We start from the raw sequence: 19,494 nt of genomic DNA, 5'->3' as shown, positions 1-19,494 counted from the left end.
CACTCAGGAAAATGAAAAAGTAAGTAGGTATACAAGCGGCTTCCTAATGGGCTCGTTCGCCGAAATCTGTACATTTGTGGCGGCGAGCTCGCGATGATTCCCATAACAGTAGAGCTTGCGTTTCTGTAGCGGGCTCGCGAACGAGCCATGATTGTCTTTTCTCACGAACGCGCGGTACATCCCTTGTCTTACATATATATATATATATATATATATATATATATATATATATATATATATATATATATATATATATATATATATATATATATATATATATATATATATATATATATATATATATATACTGATATATATACGTGCGCTTGTAGTCCGTGTCTCATTGAATTACATCGTTCGCAGAGTGTGTGTGTATGTAGTAGGCACAAAAGAAAACGGGGCTTCGGATGAGAGCCGTCTACTTCCAGTGCTGCTGCAGCGAGACGAGCAGCAGGAGAGTTGCCAGCAGCAGGGATGTCGATGGCGCCGATAGACTCGCCTGACCTTGAACTGTAACACAGAAGATAAGTTAAGTTTACGGAGTTAGATCGGTACTGAGCGACTCCGTACAGGTATATAGATGTGAGCGCAAGGCTGTGTGTGTATATAAGGGGTGGAAGTTCGGGCGCCTTTGGTTGAATGGCCCGCTAATGCGGGCTGTATTAGCACTTATTCTACTGCCACTCACGAGACCCGTGTACGGGCGGGGGAGATGAGCTAGTGCATCAGCCTCGTGTAATACAGAGCATAATTGCTTCGAATTTCGCCAGTTCTCGCTGATTGCGCGAGAATCGTCAGCGAAATTCGAGTAAGTGCGAGTAATTTCACCCCCCAACGTTATTAGGAGCTTGAATCGTCGCTTTCGAAAAATTTCATTCCCATCAACTGATCTCTTGGCGTTCGGTCCCGAGGCTCGCCCGCGATAAAAAAAAGCTCATACATCAAGCGTCCGCCCCTCATATCTCCGACACAATACGCCCCATCAGTCCTGAATAAGAATCGCGAGAACTCTCCACGGTAAGAGAGAGAGAGAGAGAGAGAGAGAGAGAGAGAGAGAGAGAGAGAGAAAAGGAAGCGACGCTTCTCACGAACAGCCTACAGAGGACGGATGATTAGAAAAGTGGAGCGTCGGAGGGGAGTATATCACTGCGTCTATGGTAACGCGATACGGAGGGATGTATTCTTACCCCTCCCGTATACATTATAATAGGAGAGAGAGAGAGAGAGAGAGAGAGAGAGAGAGAGAGAGAGAGAGAGAGAGAGAGAGCCCGGCAATTATTGCATTAAGGCGTGCACGAATCCGTGCGCCGAATGCGGATATTATCTCTCGGCGGGCTTCGGTAGACGTCGGGACGATTTGTTAATTAAGCGTCTGCGTCTATAAGTGTACGTAGATAGCGAGTTTTACCTCCGCGTTTCTCTCTCACTCTTGCGCGTGGTCCGAAGGGGAGATTATAAGTTTTCAGTTCTCCGGCCGCGCGGAGCGATAAGCGGGAGAAAAATGGAGATCGAGAAGTTGAGCTTTTTTCGAGAGCGGGAGAATCTCTTCGGAGGCGACCCCAGAGGCTATGCGAATATTTATACGCTACGTAATTCGGGGTAGTATACTATGTGCTCTGCTGTAACCTGCTGATAAATTTTTCAGCCGTAAACCTCGAGGTATTATTGGAAATGCGCTTACTCAACAATAGCGTCGAGGTGCACCTGGCTGTGTTTTCGAGTGTACGCCCGCGCGGCCCAAAACGCGTGAATTAATGATTGACCTTTCGCCGGGGTGAACATATTTTCTGCGCTTGAATTATTGCGCTTTGATTATTATTATTTTTGCGATGCGTTTGCTAACGTTTGACAAGATTATCAAAGGATAATTTGTTTCGCAGGGTGTAAATCGACGTTATTTCGAAATGTTCATTACGATTCATCCGCTGTCACAGTGAAAAAATATAGGTCTTTCGTTTGCCCCGAAGCATAAGCGGAAACACTTCCGGCAACACGTTGCGCAAGACTCTTCCCCTAAAAACTTGCAAGCTCAACTCATCCTCGTGAAGCGCTCGCGCAAGTAGCCGCGACCGCAAGTGCTTGCACGCGCGGATGTTTTCGCCTGCGGTACACAGGGGCTACAGGCTACAAGGGCAGCTACGAAAATTCTCCGATGTACACAAGCAGAGGGAAGTATACAACAACAATCCCGAGCGATATCCCGGCGTGTATAGTTTCGCTGAAGCGCAAAACTGCTCGGAGGCGTATTCGCGATGTGGAACGCAATTATCTCATAACTCGGCTCGTGTGTGTGTGTGCGTGTGTGTGTGTGTGTGTGTCATAGTATACCTGACGGAAAGAGGCCGAAGTCGATGCGTTTATACATATAGAGGAAGGGAGGAAGGAGCATAGCAAAAGGAGAAGAGAAGAGAGCAGCCACCGGTTAAGAGAAAAAGTTACGAGTTCAGGTTAGACGGTAAATGCATGAGGCGTTCCTCGAACGATTTAGCCTAACGAGAAAATCGAAGGTCGTTAAGAGCAATTCCTCTGAGTCGCTCGGCGGCTTTTCCGGTTTCCGTTCGACTCTCATTCTCTCTCTCTCTCTCTCTCTCTCTCTCTCGCTCTGCCTTGCGCTTCGTTTCACCTGCTCTAGATTCGAGCGAGAGAGAGAGAGAGAGAGAGAGAGAGAGAGAGAGAGAGAGAGAGAGAGAGAGAGAGAGAGAGAGGGAGATCCGACTCGGCATTAGCCGCGCAGCGCGCTGCCTGCAGCCAGAGCTAACCGCCCTCGAATTTTCTCTCTATCTTCGACCGTTTCTCATGTACTCGCTCTCTCGCTCTTGCGCTGCGCGGGTCTCTCTCTCTCTCCGCGGCGTTGTTTTTTCTTTTGCCGTCTCGCTTTTTCTCCGCGCGCGATACCGCGATTCCGCATCGGCACTCAACTATTCTTAAGTACATATATATATCTCTCTCTCTCTCTCTCTCTCTCTCTCTCTCTCTCGCTCGCTCGCTCGCGCGATAGCTTTTTTCTTCGCCGGAGTTTGCGAATCAGGGACAATCGACTCCCAAGCTCTATACCTATGTATACACGGAGGGAGAGAGAGATAGAGCGACAAGGGAACGCTACTTTAAAGATGGGTGGTTTTTTTTCTTCTCTGCTTCAACGGCACCGGACGTATATAGACGACGATTCAATTACATAAATCACCGCGCGCTGAATATTTAGAGCGCCGCGAGGAGAGAGGTGTAGCGGGAAAGCAGAGCTGCGGAGTAGTTTTTTTTTACTTTCGCTCCTTTTGCTCTCTTTCAGTGGGCAGGGAAATGAGCGCTGACAAGAGAGAGAGAGAGAGAGAGAGAGAGAGAGAGAGAAAGAGAGAGAGGGAGTCGAGGGAGTATTACGGACGAAATATTTATCGGAGTTGGCGTTATATTGGACGGCCTTGCGAGCGTTATTTGTTGATGTCGAATTCGCGAATGATGCGGCCGTTTTTGTTAGGTATTGATTTGTATATTTTAATATTTGGTTCTGTATATTTATGAAAAATAATTAAAACTACTGCGTTTTATTACATTTTCGTCTTGTACTGAATAATTTTTCCTCCAGATTTGTATTTAGATGTGTATATATTGGTTTTCTTTATTTTCTTCGTCTCAATTTTTCTGAATTTTATTGTATTCTAAAAATCGAAACTGATATTTGATGCATTGAAATATATATAACTAGTATTTCAACTAGGCTTCATAATATGCCTTTTCGTAATCCATCTTGTACATAGAATTTTTGTCCAATATGAAAAGAACTCGAAGAATCGAAATCATTCTTTCGGTGAATGTTCAGTATCGAAAAGCAATTTTATTTTTCGAGAATTTTAAAAGTTCTATTTTTCTTTATTTTAAGACCTCAAAATATTTTGATATTGGGAAATGGTTGAACGAATTCTTCTCTCTAGATATGGATACGCAAGAGTAAAATAATATAGTTCAATTTACTCATACTGGAAACAATCGCGAATTCACTCATATTAAGTTGCAATTGATAATTGTTGCTAATGGTACGAGCAGAAACGAATATACACTAGATATTAAAGTTGGTATACGCGAATAATTTCAATATTTCAACATACAATTCTGCAGAAGCTTTAATCAAAATCTACGCAAAAATTAAACGTAGCTCCAGCTCAAAAAATCTTCGAAAAAAAAATCGAAACACCTGTATCACAGCTCAAACACCACACAACAACACACGTTTCCATCAATAAATAGCCCATACTTAGCAAAAGCATATCAAAGCTGCCGAACAGCGGCCGGTCGAAATCACACACAGCAACAGCAGCCGCCGCTGATTAATTCGCGGATGTCCCTTTGGCTCGCGCACACAATGCCGTGAATGTCGCCGGTTGTTGCCCATGCTCAATGGATCGACTCTCGCGTTCGAGCTATACACACAAGCCTACCTATCCCCGAGGGATTCATTCCGCGTATGGCTCTTTGCATCGTTAATAAGCAACCAATCACTGTCCACGCGCGCCGCTCGCGCTCTGGGACAGTGGACTTCGTCAACGGATTTCTACGCCGGCCGGAGCTTCGTCAATAGGCGGCAAATGACTCGTGCGAAATAATTCAGAGCGCGGAGTAAATACATTACACGCGTGTGCATTCTGCGCCGGCTTACCACCGTTATTGTTGTTATATAGGCGCTGATGCTCGTAGCGGCATCGGCTCGTAATGATATTTTGCCGTTATATGCTGATGACGCTGCGGCCTTTGACGTTAGTCCCTACTGTGTGTTGTAATATGCAGGGACGTGCGGGGCGTGATTGCTACGCGATTCGACTGTCTCTCGAGTGAAAAATATGTCCGTTGGACGATGCGACGCTTTGAGCATTCTTTTGAATAATTATATCACGTCCCGTTCTCCTCTACATCGCATCGAGCGAAAAGGGCCGCGAACGAGCGGCGTACAGCGCTTCAATTAGAATTCTCTGAAAACTCTCGTTAATCGCCACAAAGCGAAGCGCCACCGGAAGATTTATAAAACAGTCGCTTAAGAGGCACTAAAGCAAGCTTAGTCCCCCTCACGGGATCATCGTCAGCAATATAAAAGACGCGGTATAAAGCGAAAAAAAAGAAGCGGAGACAAAAAGACTCCGATACAACGATGCGCCCGAGATAAGTGAGATTTACGCGCGGTGGCGTACTTACTTAGCTCGCGCGTTTTAATTACCATCTTGCGCGCTTCGGTACGTAGACAGAGCAATAGCGTAGACACAGCAGCTTGTCGTCGTTTTCTGCAAGCTCGTAATAGAGACCACGCCCGCGTCTTCTTATTTATACTATTTTTTTCCCTTTACTCACCGCGAGCGACGAGCCGATTAATTTAAGTTGCAATTAGACGCTAACTAACGCCGCTGGGGAGAGAGGGAGAGAAGCGTCGAGGCGAGATGTAGCGGTTGTAAATTATTGTTTTAATTTCTTGGGGCCGCTGTGTCCCGCGAGATTCGCCTCGTAACGTGGGAGGGATGAAGAAGGACGAAGGCGAGATGGAAATATTGAGAAGAGATTGAATTTTTTTTCGAGCGCACGACGGAGAGGCGAAGTGATGAAATGCCGAGAGCTTTCGCTGAGTTAGAGTGGGAATCTTCGAGTGAAATTTCATGCCACCCGCCGGCGATTGCGATATACACGAGTGGAATGTTACAGGGGGCGTATTTTCGAATCGATTCCTTATAAGTCGAATTTCGCGGTAATTTCGTCGTTAAATCGAAACAAAGTTCGAGGCATAAACCGTAATATCGTGCGTTTATTTCTCCTCGCAACGAAAGGTAAAAAATATTCCGCGCGGTAAAGTTGCAAGCTCGCAAGCTCTATTTAAAATCATAAATATGCGCAGTTTATTAGAGAAAGGCGGCGGCGTATAACGTAGGTAGTACATATCGATCGACGCCTAATTAACTTTCCGCTCTTGTTTATATTTATTCGAGCGCTGCGCGTACATCTCGCCGGAAAAAATCTCGACTCGGCGCAAAAGACGACTATTACCGCTGCCGGTGCGAGTACATACACACACTCACACAGAGAGCCGGTGTATATAACGCAGAGGGGTGCGGCAGCGCGCGCGTTGCATCGGTAGCTAATTTTATGGACTTGCAAATCCATAAAGTCCGTTAATTTGCTTAAGTGGTATGCGCGCGAGCGGTGGTTTTGCCGGGCGCGGAGACCTAACGAACGAACAATTGTTAGTCCGAACCGGCAGAGGTAGTGGGTAGTGCTGCGCGCTGGTGGCCGTACGGAAATCGATCCCGAGCTCTCAGAGTCACTGCAGCGTGGGCAGCTCGTTATTTCACTCGTTAAATGCCTGGATGTTGAAAGTAGCGCGAGCGAACTTGTCGTCCCTCCCCTCGAGAGAGCGCGGAGAGCTTCTATAACTACTGCGCGCGGTACGAGTGCGACTGACTGCTGCTAAGCGACATCTTGTCGATTTCACTGCATCTTTGACGCCGCCGCTTCGCGTACAACCTGCGCTCGACAGATTATTTATTTTCAGGGTTCGGCCCCTTGTTTTAGGTCTCTCTAATACAGCTGGTAATTAATGGGCTTATTGTTCGATTGATTGGCGAACTGGGCTCCATTTTGCTACGTGACTTTATTGTTTCGTGATTCTGGGGACTTGGAACTGAGAAAGTTACGTCAGGGAAGCGAATTTTAAATTATTTAATGTGAAACATTCATGCTCACCGGAGCTTACCGCAACTTGTTGTTGTTTATCAAATCATCAAAATTCAACTAAAAATCTATTCCGAAACGTTTTGCATAAATGCATCGAAATTCGCAGGTTCAACGATCCCATCGAAACCCGGCTTGTTGGTTAGCTTTTGCAAGAGCTGGTAAATACAACTATAACATATAGTTAACGCGCGAGAATCGCGTAACCATACGTATTTGTATAACGCAAACAGATCTTTGTAAAATTATTGACAGAGCCTCAGTTCTGCCCCCATCGGGCGAACGGCCGAATATTTTAAATTACACCCCGGCAAATCAATAGCTAAGCTCCTGCATAATCCTCTAAGCCCGCCGTTGAAAGAATAGTCAAACAATCGCCCTACACCGAACGTATTTGCGAGAGAAATAGAGAGAGAGAGAGAGAGAGAGAGAGAGAGAGAGAGAGAGAGTTTCGCGCGTTTCGGCAATAGCAATTTTACCGTTCGGCCGTAAAACGCTACGTTTTATCACGCGGATTCTAATTTTCGCTCTCGCGCGCCTCACGGCCAAACAACAGGTTGCATCCGCGGATGTTCGGAGTGTAGCCCTCGCTGCTATGGGCGCAGAATTGAGGCTTTGAAAGCGTGCAATTTTTTAAAACACGTAATGGGCTTCGTGATACACGTATTCCTGATTCGACTACTAGATTCATTTTTTCCATTAGTTAGTTAGATTTTCAACTCGTAAAATTGAACAACATAACACGCGTTTGTTTACCAAAGCGCGAGTGATCAGTGAAATGTTTGCTGATACGCGATCTTGTACACGATCAATGTACACATGCGAGGATTTCGGCAAATAGCCATATCAAAGGTCAGCGCACGTGTCGCTACAAAAGAGATGTAAAATATTCGATGAATTCTACCGATAACGCGTTCGTTATACTCACCGTAAATTTTCGTCGACCGGACGTCCCTGTAAAGCTTCGTCACCAGCGCCGACGTCCGTACCGTCGACACGCACCTGTTAGCAGAGAAACGAAAGCATCGCATTAATATTTACCGATTTCCGTATAATCGCAGTTGGCGATAGAAAACATGTTTAATCTCACTTAATTTCGATTTTGCCGGCCGCTAAATGCAGCGGATTCAGCTCCAATCGCAGACTGGAACGCGTCCGATGAAGCCCGTGAGACGTCACGTGCAGCACCTCTGAATCCGGATCGACCTGTGGACAGTCGAATGCAACGATTGAAGGGAGATTAGCGCTGAAAAGTCCGAGCGTGATGCAAGGAAAAAATGAAATAAAACGAGGGGAAATTCGATTGGACGCACGGTTGAACGCGGTATAGCGCGTCGATCCCTTCCTCCCTGCGGCTCTTTCTCTCCATCCCTCAAATCTAATAATCGTCACGATTATTCGATTTAAACGAAAGCAAATAATTATATTTCCATCGGCTAACGCGCGCGGTTCACGTGTGCGGCCAGAGTGACAGTCGCGCGTCTCTGGGCTATGCATCGATTTTCCCGGTGAATGAATTTCAATCGCGCTCGCGGACGAGCGAGTGAACGAACGAACGAACGAGATGAATAATCAACGTTTTCACGAGGCGCAAAATCTGCTATCGATCATCGTTACCGTATCATCCCGTCCCTCGACTTTTTCGCTCGCGGTATTATATTTAAATGCTTAACTTGGCTCAATTCCGTTTTATCCTTGTTATTACGTTAATTTCATCGTAAAATCGAAGAATATTAACCGAAATATTCAACGCGTCTCGCTCACGCGCTTCAAAGGGAATGGCCAAGTGTGGACTCATCTTTCTCGCTTTCCGATCTCCATGTCGATGTAATGCGAACAACGTCACTTTGACAAAGGGACTAGTAGGATTCGACCGCTTCGTTTAAGGGTAAAGAGAGCTGAAAGCCGACTCGTGAGCACCCCTACATATAGCGCAGGGCAAAATGAGCGAGTGAACTTCCCGACTATATGCCAAAGAGGGAGAGCAAGCGACAGAGGGAGATAAGGGGGTAGGGGAGAAGGAAAGCAGCGAACGAGTTAAGCGGCTGATAATGGAACTTCGCAATTAACGGCGGAATCGCCGGATTTATATTAATCTGGCTTTAGTGATAAGAGTCTATATCCCTCGGCTGTTCTCTCTCTCTGAGCCCGCAGAGTTTCCCTTCAGAAGATGTTTGAGTGACTGACTTTTGGCGCGTGTACTATATGTATATACATAGAGAAGCGACGGAAGAAAGAGCGAAAAGCTCTGTGACTCGCTCTTTGCTAAATAGAAGCTAAAGAGATAAACGCGAGGCGAAGAAAGAGGAGAGCCGAGATTAAATCATTTTTCAGGAAACCTCTCGCGGCAACTCTCTCACGTTTCTTTTTCTGATTCTATCTGCCGGCGAGGACTTTGCGCGCGCCGCATCTTCGTTTCACAGTCGGCAACTTTTTCGCGCGGATCAGATCTTTTTTATGCGGCTATCTTTGAGCCGCGTACCACCGCACCGTGGCGTGTAATCCATTAGGCGAGGGAACAAAAAGGAGGACAACTAACGCGAGGACAGATGCTGATTAAATGGATTTCTATGTGTAATACAGATTGTTTCTACAATTTTTATGTTTTTTGAAAAAATCTATGGGCTATTATGCTATTATAGATGTCACAATAGATATCACAATTTCTTTGGCTGAAAATCGTGCTCACCTTAACGTCGTTGATGAACCACTGTAACTGAGCCGCCGGATACGACAAGTCACTCGTGCAGTTCAGCGCGAGAATATCGCCGGTGGCGTAAATCGTCTCCTCTCCAGTAATCGTCGGATCTTTTTGCGGCGGTTCTGTACAGAAAAAAAGAAAAAAATCGGCGTAAATTTTCAATGCCTGGGAAAATGATACAAGACGGAACGGCGCCGACGGAAACGGACGTCGGCCATAATGCTGTCGTCGCGATCTTAGGCGAAAATCATCTTATTGTTCAGACATATACTTCGCGTAAGACTCGTCATTTTTTTCTGAAATCAACATAGTACGCTCTGAGCTTTGTTACTTCAATTCTATTTTTTCGCGTCTCGCATTCCACGCGCAGCTCTTGCAATTTTTCATTCTGTTTCATCCTCGAGATTAACTCATGTATATCCGCTCAACTTTAGCGACATTTAACAGGTTCCGCGATAATTTTTTTTTGCTCCTCTCGCGGCACCTCTCGTTATTTCTCGCTCCTTCGTCCCTCACTCTCGGCCGCCACGGGGGTCGGAAGAAACTTTCCTCCGCAGTTCTTCTCATTAATGCGCGCCGCGAGGGCGGTGGCGCGCTTTTTAAAATTAAATGAACGACTTGCTCGTTTAAATGAGCCACCGCGCGGTCAATTAAGGCAGCGAGAGCATTTTAATTACACACCGACGAATTCGCGTGTAACTTAAAAAAAATGTGTGCTTACGCGCGCACGCGGATTTATATACACAACCGAAGAGCTTTATTCAATGCGCCTTCTCAGCGTATGTGTTACACAGGACTTGCTTTTTACGCAGTGCAGGGGCTAAAAGACTTCTTAATAACTTTCGAGCGAGGAGAAAGGAATAGCACGAGCGCAGCGAGGGGTTTCAAAAAACGCTGGAAAATTCGCGCGCTGAACTTGCTGCGGAAGGAAGTTTAACGAATTCCGCTATTTCCCGTGCGGTGTGTAATGAAATTTTTACTTTGCGGATAATCCCCTTATAGCTCTTGTAAGACTTCCTCTTGGTACAATTAGACGAGAGCGACGCTCTCGGATGTAAGAGTACGCAAGTTTATTACTCGCCGTAAATGTGGCGGAGATTTTATTTCGAGAAGATACGAACCGCGATGAATCGAAAAACGGGTATGAATTCAAAAAAGAACCATCGATAGACTGGCGAAAGAGAGCCTCTTCAATTAAGGCTATTAAAGCGCACAGTTGTGTGAATCGACGATACACACATCATCGCGGCAGTTCGGGAGATTCAATCGCTCGAAAACTAGACAATCTGTGTGTGACGAATATTTCAGCGCGATCAGGAAACGTTTCACGAAGGCTTTATATTTGCGGCTCTGTACAGATGGAAGATTGATCGATTCCATATCAATCGGTAGTGGATTGAGTTCACAATTCATTGATTTTGAAAATACCGTGGTGTGAAAGAACATACGCGTGTACGTTCACTTGACGGATGTGTACAGGGTGTTAAGAGCTTGTCGAGAGCCTCGGGGCATACTCCTCTTGAAAGCAACTGGTAATCTCGAGTAAACACGACTTTACGTAGTATAGGAGAGAGGAGTTTGTTGGGAACAAAGGGAGTGTAGGAAAAGTTTTTTTTCTTCACCGACAATCGAGTGCAATCTCAGAGCGTATTACGTTTTCTTACTGTATTTCGCGTTTTGTAAAAATATTACGACTAGTAGTCTAATAAAAGTATGTAAAATTGACTCACCTATAACTTCCATGTAAGATTCGGTCTTCGCAAGTTTGAATGGTTTACTGTTGGTGTTCACTTCGCAGGTATAATAGCCCGTGGAATTAAGGCTTACGTTCTGTAGGACGAGCACTTGATCATTGGAATTTCGAGCCTGAAACAAAAAGTAAAGAACAGAAGGTTCACAATTGCTCGGTAACTAATGAAGTAATTTTATTCTAACCGATTTCATAAGCGTTTAACGCAGACACCTACATAATGATGTAAAATAAAACGAAACTAAGAGTTCGCGAGAGGTCCTTGACTCTTCCCGAGGGATCACCTAGCAAGCCTTATTGTGAAACTCTTCTTCATCGTCGACCGTAGCACGCGCGGCAACGATGATAAGTCAAAGAGGCCCTCCAGGATCGGGTGGTCACTCGACATAACAGCTTCGGTTACCCCGGAGTTGTTTCTTTTATTTTTTTTTCTCATTACTTGCACTTGACGACGCGGCTAGCTCGAATTTGCAAGTCGAGCTTGCGGGTGGATATTGTTTTAGGGAGAAGCAGTTAACAAAAGCAGGATTTGTTGGCTATAAATGTATAATCTAGCACATCGTTCGTGTATGAATTTTGAAATCGTAACGTTGTACGACGAATAATTCAGAAGCAGACATTGGACCAGAGGCAAGCTTTGAATTGTTCATCGGAAAGCTTATTGAATAGATGTCAAGACGAGATTGGGAGGGAAAAAAATTAAAAATGACAAAATCTGAAATGCTATCTGTCTTTCGTAGAACATATTTATGTTGATTTGAGTTTTGCAGAAAGTGAATGGAATTAAATTTACGATTTCTTTGTAAAGAAGATTTCCCGTCTAATGCGCTTCTAAAGAATTCTGCATTACTTAGCTCGTTCTCAAGCTCTTTGTCTCATTCATTCTTACAATAAAATAATCACCAACGAATACAGCCTTCAGTTTCAAATCCCACACTCCCATCGTATACACCCTAAAAGTGCAGCCAGAAAAATGGCAACTTATGATACCCGTAACTCTCTTTCCACTTAAATCAATGACGCGCGCAACGTTATATACCAGTCAATCCGCAATCCGGCAGTATAGACCGCAAACTCTCATTCATAACGAGAGGCGTTACCCTCGCGGGAGTCTCCACTCTTGCCGCAGCTCGGTGTCAGGGGCTTTTTCCGCTGCGGTATACGCCATTACTTAACATTAGCGCCCGCTGGCGTAGCATCACTATAAACAACAATAGGCGACTCGGCGGCCCGGATGACAGGCGGAACGAAGTGACTCGATCGTTAATCCTTTGCCCGAAGAGAGAGAGAGAGAGAGAGAGAGAGAGAGAGAGAGAGAGAGAGAGAGGGAATTTATCCCGCTGTAGCTATATCTCTCGCGCTCTGGATTCCTTGCGAAACTTGGGGCGCCAGGGGACTGACTGACGCGACTATTCGAGGTCTGAAGTATGCGTTCCCTCTCCCTCCCTCTATATCTTGCCATGTCGGCTTTGCGCGAGATGACGTTAGCGACAACGAAAATGGACCTCGCCCGAGGCTTGAACTTCCTGGCGCGGCCAAGGCGAACCTGGAATTGTCGCAAAATATCGTTCCGTTCGGATCCAATGCCAGACGACTGAAGTAGAACTCTTGCTCGTTCGGGATTCTATTCCATCTGCTCAAATTAAGTTTGCTGCGAGACAGCTTCCCTCTCTCTCCTCTTTCCACCACCAGATCCTCCCACCCCCTCACCCCTAACATCGACTTCTAAGTCTGTCGATTCGCCTATATGTCATCTTCGAATCTGTATGATTGACTTTTCCGGACTGTGGCGCAGTATGTCTGCTGGATCGGATTTTTATCGATATTGCAGCTGATGTGATTTAAAACTTAAGCTGCGGTATATGTATATTTTTCTGAAAAGCCAGTGTACCAAGTGATACGAGAAGAGAGGAAATTTGGACTCTTCGATTTAATACATTACCGCACTCTAGGTGATTCGTCTAATTTTCTGCTATCTCTCTTTCCGTTTCGTTCGTTCGTTATTCGACGTGACCTCGCTGGAACTAGCTATTTTCGGCATTTTTAAAATTACGAAAGTAATCAGGTTCTGGTACAGCGCATTGTGTTACGGCGAGGTAAAATAAAAGCCGAATCATTACGTCATCCCGGTTTGGAAATGCTTTTAACCTTCTTTGCGCGTCGTATCCTTTTAAAAATGCTAAAACTATGACATTTGTCACACACAAAATTTAAACGCGAACCCGGCAGATAGTTATGAGAGACTGCTCTCTATGAAATTTCAATTATTTTTTAATTTTTTTTTCAAAAGTTGTTGAACTCTGCTGCTGCAGGAAAAAAACTCCGCTCCCTCTCTCTCACTATTCAATTATGAGTTTGATAAAAGTCCTCTAATGAAATTAAAGCTATTTTCTCCCGAAGTACGAAAGTCAATTTCGTCTCAATTGGTTCTCATTTATACTTTATGCTAATGTGACTATACTACGAGTAAAAGTTTCGTTCATAATCGTTAAACCGGTACTGTTTCTTCAACGGTAACACGTGATTTTTCCAGTGCAATACAGAAATGGCTTAATCCAAAAGTTCAATTTTAAATATCATATAAGCTCTTTTCTAGTATGCGGAAAATTTAGCGTTTCTCCAACTAACTTCGGATGGTTTTAAATCTCACACTCTTACCAATTGAACACTGATTTCTGCTTTCACAGTAATGGAATACAAACTTCAACAGAGCTTCATTTGTATTTCTATATATAAAAAAAACACATAAGCACATACCCTGAAGACCAAAGTCATATTTTCATCGAGTTATACATCTGTACAGAAGAGCAGCTTTATTCGAGGTAGAAAAGCGCGAGCGCGCAGCCAAAAACCCGAATTTAATCTACAACGCGCGAAGCAGTTGGGAAAAACGGGAAATACCCACATATACACAGACGCGCACGGGGGCAGAACGAAAAACCGCTTTGCTTCTTTATTCTCATCGCGAAGCTGCAGTTCCGGTTCTGTGCACCGCCTTTCGGCGAAGGCCTGGCATGAGATCCTCGGCCTCGTTAATATCGGCAAAAGTAACGACGTTTACGTGCCATGAATCCCTTGGCTATGGCTCTCTGTTTTACTACTCGCTAATGTATTTTTCCCCCGAAACTAGCTAAAGCGAGATGGGCGAGCTGCTTTTTTAGTAACTAAAATGATTGACTCGTGTACGAGGAATTTTACTGGCGATACGTCGTTCTCGAAAAAATATATTTGATTTCGATTTTCGAGCTGAGAGTATCACGCGAGAGCAGCAGGCGGTGGAGCATCGTGGAACTGGCATGCCGGGCATCAGGATTTATCTCTAATGCAACGAGATGGACAGGTTTTAATTATATAGAGTCCAGCTTAGATTGGACTTAATTGTAGATAAAATGTGAGATTTAAATTAAATCGGACCCACCGAATATGCTACCCAGCAGTGCGTATGTATTCTGCCGCCATTATCAAGATTAAATTTTTTTCGAGCGGAAAGTACCACTTTTAAAATTTATTTTACGAATTAAAATATTCAAAAATTCAGAAAACCGCACGCGCGTCGCGTAAAATACCGTGAAATTCATTCGATCTCGATATTTTTTCCAAATCGTTGTATCCGGAATTGGAATCGCGAAGATACGTATTCCCCATAGGATAGAATTCAATGAATATCAGAAAAAGCATCTTCCATGACCGTAAAAAAGAGAAACCGTGCGTGTCAAATACGAACAAAAGTACATACTGTTCGTTCGAGCGAAAGACACCGTAACAAGACGAGAGCAGCGCGGAGTTAAAGAGGTCTTTTCAAATGCGCGCGTACAGAATTTTTTACTTTGTCAATCATAGCCGCGATAAAAATCATGTGAATAGAAGCATTGGCGTGCCTTTAAAGAGCAGTGTTACGCGTGGATTATTCATAAGTGTATTCGACCATAGAAAAACTGAAAAGACATCGGAGTTGCTCGATTCATCTCAGTTATCGAACGATGTTACAATTACTACTGGAGGCTATCACATGCGTTGACCAAACTCAGCCTAATCCACTCGTCGATTACGCAGCTGCACTGTACAGCTCCACATTAGCAAACTACAAAACGAATATCAGATATAGCATAAACCAAAAAATCCTACTTATCAATCATTAACAGGGAAATTCGCGCTTGCCAGCGTTTCCGCTCCGGCAAATGAAATATCCGAGCCGCTTGCGAGAGCCAAAATCTCAGCGTAGCTCACTCACACACACACGCAGCAGCAGCCCATTTGCAGAGAGAGGACGTCGGCCGAGGCAAATCTGCCGGGCTGGCAGGAGCGGAAAAATTTACAGCACGAAATTTATGCAGATGCACTCCAGTTTGGCGCGCTCGAGGTCCGGCCGGATGGCCCCCTCGAGCAGAGAGCGCAGCGAGCGCGCAGATTCCATTGTCCGAGCGTGAGCCCTCTCCGAAATGCAACGACTTCCGCTATTTGAGAAACGTGCCGTGTACACGAGAGCGGGGCCTACGACGCCGCGCGAGAGATAGTCATAAAGAGCCGCAGGTGGGGGTGAGGGCGTAATAAAGCCCGCGCGCCCGCCGGGTTATTATTCGTTCCGTTCGCGGTGCGCGACGTGCTTAGGCCTCTGAGAGCACACGTACACACGTACATACAGGAAGAGCTCGATGATCGAGCCAGGAGCGGAAACTGCCGCTATCTATCTATAGGTCGGTAGATCCTCCGCCTGCGCGCGGGCGCGGTGTTCGGATTGGCCATAAATTTTTGGCCCGCTCGCTCCGCAGGCCGCGAGGATCTCATGAATCTGAATTGAATTGCTCAATTAATTCGTAATTCCTTCGACTCGTGATGCAGGAGAGGAGGTAATTGGGCCCTGCGCCGAGAGGGAGCGACGATTAGCGATGGCGATTATGAGCGGCTGTGAGCGGAGACTTGTTCGCTCCATGGAGAGAGGGAAGCTTTGAATTTTCAACGAGGGAAGCGTTCTCGAGCTGCTATATGTATCCTGCCATTAGCTGGGATATACCATCCGCGTTGACGGTTGAAAAATTTCCCGGCGCACGAAATTCCACACCGCGCGCGATCGGTTGTGAAAATCCGATGTAAAATGCAAATATATCGACGAAAATCTGGCCAATCGAGCTTTTACACACGCGCCGACCGTCGCTAATAGAGGTAAAGAGATTTTTTTTCAAATGCGCACAGCAATCACACACGCGCGCGATAAGCCATTGAAAGCCAACGCGTATGCAAAGCGACCGAGCGGAAGATAAAAGCCCCAAGACGCGCAGTGCAGCTGCTGCTTGAAACTCGTCGGTTCGTTCCCTCTCTCGCTGTGTCTCACTCATAATTGGCAGAGCCCGCTGGAAAATCGTCGACGCTCAATTAAAACTTGCTTCGTTAGTATCATTAGCGTAAATATAATTACCGAGCACTCGCCATCGGGAAAATCAAACCGAACGCCGTCTCCGTGCACATAGCCGCCACCCCCTCCGTTAAGTGTGTCAACTACTTATAGGTAAAGCTTAAGGCTTGCGCGCGCACGAGAGCAGATGAACGTTCAAACGTGCAGCTTTCTCTCTCTTCCTCGCGCTTGGCGCAAAACTTGGGATCCTCTTAATACAAACTCTAATTATTACGTAGCCGGAGGTAATAATTAGTAGAGAGAGAGGAGATCAAAGCGCCGCCCGGTTTTCAGCCTGCCCGAACGCCTCAGATGCGCTTCCGCTCCGTCGGCCCGCCGCGCAGTGCTTCGGTGAAAACGCGCGATTGTGCAGCGCGCGGCCTTTTTTCTAATCCAGCTTTTCGAAATTATTACCATAGCGCGCTACAATTCATCTCCATTTTCTTTTTAAATGGCCTTTTTCATCCCGAGCTTTTCGCTATCCAATCGCATATAATTCCATGACGTTTCACGCAAGCGCGCGCGGAAAAGTGTATTTCCCGAATGAAAGAGTACTTTGCGCGCGAAAGAGCGGCAGAGAGAGAGAGAGAGAGAGAGAGAGAGAGAGAGAGAGAGAGAGAGAGAGAGAGAGAGAGGGAGAAATAAAAACGAAAAGGCGAGAAGCGATTACATCTATAGCCGCGAGGGGGAGAGAAGCGCGGGCGCACAATAAAAATGCAAACCTGCCCGCGCGATTCGAATTCCCGGTTAAACGGTCCGGTAAGCTTCCGATAAACTCCTTTCCGGCCGCGCGCGAGCAAGCGAGCTATGGGCTCTTCAACGCGCATCATTGCCTTGGATTCAAAGGTCGCTCTCTCGGCGAATTTATTTACGGCGCTATTGAGACCGAATACGCGCCTGTGAGCGAGCGAAGAAGGAGAGCCGCGGTGTGTGAAAGAAATTGAAATGTTTAGAAGCGGATTTTTTTCTAGTTTCTGTATTGGCTAATGAGACAAAAATTAATTGTTCAAAGCGCGAATTAACCCTATTTCACAGTCGGCGCGTCGTAGCGGAACGTTTCAGCGCCAGCCGAAATAAACTCTAACGGTGCTACAGGGCATCCTTTAGAGATGCACGTTCCCGCTAACTCCTGAAATTCCGCAGCCAATAAATCTCTCGCGGGCAAAGCTGCAGCGCGCCGGCAGCCGCCGCATCAACAAACATAAACGACACTTAATATCCCGGCGCGCGCAAACGGCTCTGCTTCGCTCCTCCCCCCATTCGCCAACATTTAAACGACTTTTCTTTCCTCGACTCTCCGCCTGTGTGTGAGTGTATTCAGCCACCTACACACACACAGAGAACCGAAATAGCGAAAGATGCATGGCCGCACTCCATTGCCCTAAGGCCAGAGGCCGTCTCAAGACTGAGGAACGACGCGCGAGATAAGTGCGCGCGCGGCGCAAAACTAAGCCAAGGGAAGATAGGGGGCGTGCTGTTAACCGGCTCTTGAGTTTTACGCACTTGGACGAGGAAGAGAGTGAGAGAGAGGAGAAGGGGGGAAGAAAAACAAGGAGGAGTACAGCCGCGCGCAGAGTAAGCGACTGGAACGGGACGAGATGTATAATGTAGGAACAGTAGGGAAGAAGTCTGCGGGATTGAAAGTTGGCGCGTGCGGCGGAGAAGCTGCAAAGAAAAATATTGCGCCGCCGAGAGGAGGAGGGAGAAGCGGGCGGGCGGCGTAATTGTTTTTATTTCGATTTTGATTTGCATTAATGCGCTTTGAAATTTAAATAGAGTTTTGAATAAACTTTTTCACGAGAGCTGCTTCCCTCGCTCTGCGGGCTGCCCTTTGCGCGCGAGGATGCGCCTGTATAGATGCGGGCTCGCTGCGAATTTATGCGCTGCTTGCGGCGGGAAATTTAATATTTTCCGCGCCTCGTCGACTTTCCTTCGTTTCTGTGTGTCTGTATACCCCGCGAGTTTCGTAATTTCTGCCTGATGACGCTCTGCGCGCGCTAATTGGAGGACAAAAGCTTTGTGAAGAAAATCAGTCGAATACAAGTGGGAAAAAAAACAAACTATGCACTACGGTTTATCCCTTATTCACAAGCGCGGAGAAAGTGTCCAAACAGCCTCGCCCCCTTATTTCCCTTCTCTCTTTTTACTCTCAATCTCGAAACTTTTCACTTTATAAATCCACTCAGCGCACATCTCGCGGCGTCACTTATTTATTATTACGCAGCGTTTTGAGGTCGTTCTTCAGATTTTTATAGGTCCGTGAGAAAGTTGGCCGGCTCTGCGAAAAAGAATCGAGAAATTGAAGACGCGAAGCTTTTAATGCTATTGAGCAAAGCTCGATAACCGGCATAAGAAATCATTTATTCCTAAGCTCCCGGCGTGTACTTTCCATAGCGGGCCGCACGCAAGCTCTCAACAAAGACGAGCAAAACTTGTTGGCCTGGAGAGAGAAGGAGAGGAGGAGAAAAAAAGGAAAACAGCCGGACTGAGAAAGAAGAGTAATAAGAGGAAAGAAGAGCGGAAAAGCGGAGTTAAAAAAAAGAACGTGGCAAAGTTCCGACGATTTTTATCGTTGGATAAACTGTTTCTTCTATTTCTCTCCGGCTAACTTTTTCTCTCGCACAAACTACTATATTCTCTCGTTCTATCCTTTGACCCCCTACCCCTCTTCACTTATCGGGGTAAAAGGACTATGTAGTGCCGCTGTGAGCTGCTTCATACCAAAATCGTCCTTATAGTTCAGCCGTTACGTCGCAACTTGGCTCCTCTTTTCTCTCGAAGCTACACCCCCTTTCTCTCTTTCACTATGCAGAGTTTGGATATATCTACGCCGCCGAACGGCCAATTTCGCGTAAACTCGTTTACCGAAAGGATTCCGATGTCTCGGCGAGATTTCGAGCTCGTTTAAAGCCTCCGAGTCGCGTTCCGAGATAAGGAAAAAAGCTCTCGCGGGAT

General features: G+C 46.0%; 1 protein-coding gene across 2 annotated transcripts in view; it reads right to left on the bottom strand.

Annotated features, from left to right (window-relative positions):
* Positions 1 to 290: 290 nt before the first annotated feature.
* The window catches only part of LOC100679985 (cell adhesion molecule 3), a 60,054-nt gene continuing 40,850 nt past the window's right edge, over positions 291 to 19,494 (bottom strand). For both annotated transcript variants that reach the window (XM_031926305.2, XM_031926306.2), the window contains exons 5-9: positions 11,131 to 11,266; positions 9,389 to 9,522; positions 7,790 to 7,905; positions 7,628 to 7,701; positions 291 to 510 (exon numbers count right to left, since the gene is read on the bottom strand). In XM_031926305.2, the coding sequence (XP_031782165.1) occupies positions 419 to 510; positions 7,628 to 7,701; positions 7,790 to 7,905; positions 9,389 to 9,522; positions 11,131 to 11,266 (552 nt within the window). In that variant the 3' untranslated portion in view covers positions 291 to 418. The remainder of the gene's footprint in view (positions 511 to 7,627; positions 7,702 to 7,789; positions 7,906 to 9,388; positions 9,523 to 11,130; positions 11,267 to 19,494) is intronic.

This window comes from Nasonia vitripennis, chromosome 3 (genome assembly GCF_009193385.2).
Source record: "Nasonia vitripennis strain AsymCx chromosome 3, Nvit_psr_1.1, whole genome shotgun sequence".
Lineage (NCBI taxonomy): Eukaryota > Metazoa > Arthropoda > Insecta > Hymenoptera > Pteromalidae > Nasonia > Nasonia vitripennis.
This window is presented reverse-complemented; position numbering and strand designations above follow the sequence as displayed.